Source organism: Asterias amurensis, chromosome 15, assembly GCF_032118995.1.
Source record: "Asterias amurensis chromosome 15, ASM3211899v1".
Taxonomy (NCBI): domain Eukaryota; kingdom Metazoa; phylum Echinodermata; class Asteroidea; order Forcipulatida; family Asteriidae; genus Asterias; species Asterias amurensis.
In genome coordinates, this window is record NC_092662.1 from 17962581 (window position 1) to 17965455 (window position 2875).

The window sequence follows — 2875 nt, forward strand, 5'->3', positions numbered from 1 at the left end:
GAACAATTCTTCATTACTGTAAATAAATGCCCCGCTATTAAAATGAGTTGGTCCATTTCACATGTAATGACATTTAAAAAAAAGGAAATTCGTGTTACGACTCGTTTGGCAACCAGAATGATGCAATTTATTATTTAGATAATATTTATGGCAAACAGCCAGAGAGTATCTTGCCACGCAATGGATCGTACCACACAATCATGCAACCTTTGGAATCTCGGTGAACTATTCACCAGTAAGTCACATGTGGTTAAATCAAACACAATTGCAACAGTCAGGGGCGGTGTATGGAAAATTACTGCTTGATTAATCATAGCTTGGTAGGATACAAAGTCAAAATAGGGCAAGTACGAGTCACATATGACATTTCAATCAAGAAACTACACCCAAGTCTTGAAATTTGTCACTAAATTACACTACGTGGATATTTCGCAAGTTTTTGGCTCTCTTTCTGTTGGTTTTGAGAGTGTTTTTTTCCCTGTCCGTAGAAACCGGACATGAGGCATAGCCTGATCTTAAACTGTACATCCGTCATGATTACGTGGAATGTCAATGGTTAATTCGAATATCCACATTGTAGCTGTACTTGACTGTATATAGTAAGGTCTCCCAAGGGGAAGCACTGACACATGCTTAAGGAAGTTGACACAAAATAGCTATGTCCTGTCTAGCGGGAAGGGTTTTCGACAGATAACATTTTCCCAGTCGCAAATAAAACTTGGCATCAGGTGATTTTTTCCCCTAAAATTTAACAAGCTAGTCTGTAAGTTAAAACAAACAAAAACCTGTTACAATATTAAAACAGGTGAAATTTGGCATCTATCTAATGACCGGAAATTGCAACAGCAAGACACAAAGAAACCGGAAACCCCTGATGATAACTTGACCCCAATAACATTGGTAAACCTCAGTCAAGAAAAAAAACGGTACATTCTCTGATTTTTTCTTTTTCACAGGGCAAGTGTTATGTCACCACATGACCTCGATTTCCCCGCGAAAATAAATTCTTTGCATTCAGCCATTCAATGTGCACGCCAGCCGTGCTTTTGTGTGGCATGCTGTGGCATTGTGTTATAGTCAAGACACGCCCGGGCGTTGTGAATTCGCTTCCCGTATGCAACAAAGGATGCGTGTTTCCCAAAGCAAATACTGGCCCTTTTGTGAGATCACCCTTTTGTGGGTGGCTAGGTTTTTTGCCACGTTGACTGTGAATAGAAAACCCCTAAAATGATAGCACCAATTCACTGAGTTCAAACTGGCAAAGCATATTAGATACAGAATGTTGTTTGAAAGCGAAATAAACAACTGGGACGAACGTACTTTCCTGTATAAGACATAGACGTGTCGTGTTTGAAAAATTTACGAGTTTGAAAAGCAAAATCAGAAAATGCCCATAATTTACCAAGAACACAAAGTAGCCACTGTGTTACAACATAATACAATAATAAATAAAAACAACATACATTCTTTTGACCAATAGGTAATAATTGCTCGCATCCAAAGGCACAGGATTGAAAAACACCAATTCATAATAAATCAATCAAATCAACATGTTATAGGTGACAATACAACAAGTTCACATAATGTTTGTTAGTCCAATCCGTAGGTTAACAGGCAGCAATTGGCATCTGAAGTTGTTCAAATGGTCTTGGCATTGAAGATGTATACGATGACTGTTGCAAGTGATTACTTCCACTGGACGACGAGGAAACAATGTTCGATTGAGGGTTCGATTCTCCCGATAGTCCATGAAAACCAGACTTGAAAATGGTGACAAGACTCGTGATAGATCCCTGTTCAGGGTTCACTTTCTCGCCCTGGCTTTCTGAGTCTGTTTTAGGTCGTTTAGGCAGGATGGATTCGCAAGCCTCTCGTAGTTCTTCACTTGAGTCCGATCTCTTTCGTTTGCATGCATTGCAGCCGGACTTGGACGGTGGGGAATTTGTGTTCTTTTGTCCCAGCACCATTCGTTCTTTGTCTGGTGATGGGGTGGAGTCGGGGCTCTGCTCCGTAGTAGGCTTACTACTAGCCGGTTCAGGTTTCTCCTCCAGTCTAGCCTGCACCGCCGGCGAGATCTCGGCGACAACAGGATGGCAGTTTTCTTTGTCCTCCGTTGGTCGTTGGGTAGCATTCTCTTCCGAACTGTCCGTACGTTGACAAGACGTAGGTTCAGGGGTGGTAGTTACCGAGTCCTCTTCATCACCCCAGTCTGGAGCTTCAGTACAATCCTCTTCATCCTCAACGGATTCCCTGTCCATGGAATGCAACTCGGCTGTTCTAGACATTCTATTGCACATTTCCTCGTAGTACATCGCCCGTGCGGAATGAAGCACCGAAGCGACGAGTAGATTTTTCCTGAGGTTTACACCGCCACGTTGGCCACGCGACCCGGTGATCTTATTGATAGACATGGTGATTATTTGTTGGGCTTCCATGTTTTCTGCTTTCAAATACCCCTTCGTAAATTCAGCAACTATATCTTGTTATGATCCACGAAGTTGCCAGACTACACTGGTTAACACCTCGGTCTGCTGTGAACGTTTACAAATCGTCAAGTTGAAATAAATAATGGTAGTATTTGGGCGACGTGGATGTGTACCCAAACGCTCCAGATGTATGAATGAAGAATGACGGTTACTCACTGGCAAGTCTTTATCCGGGCCAAAGGCGTCACGTCCGCTGACGTCACTAAATCAATCGTGCATCCAATCACAGGCCGGCCAACCAAAAATAGATATGAGGTATCCCACGTGACCATACAATGAATGGGAGTCGGCCCAATCATCGATCGTGATAAATAAGTACGTCATCTGTCCTTCATGAAAGGAATTTCCACATGGCACGTCAACACCTTGCCCGTAGCGCCAAAACAACG

At 42.6% G+C, this 2875-nt stretch overlaps 1 protein-coding gene across 1 annotated transcript; it reads right to left on the bottom strand.

Moving 5' to 3' along the window:
- Positions 1-1380: 1380 nt before the first annotated feature.
- LOC139948316 (uncharacterized) lies at positions 1381-2629 on the bottom strand. Its single transcript, XM_071946429.1, has one exon. It carries the CDS (start codon positions 2433-2435, stop codon positions 1608-1610), a length of 828 nt encoding a protein of 275 aa, XP_071802530.1. The 5' UTR covers positions 2436-2629; the 3' UTR covers positions 1381-1607.
- Positions 2630-2875: the final 246 nt, after the last annotated feature.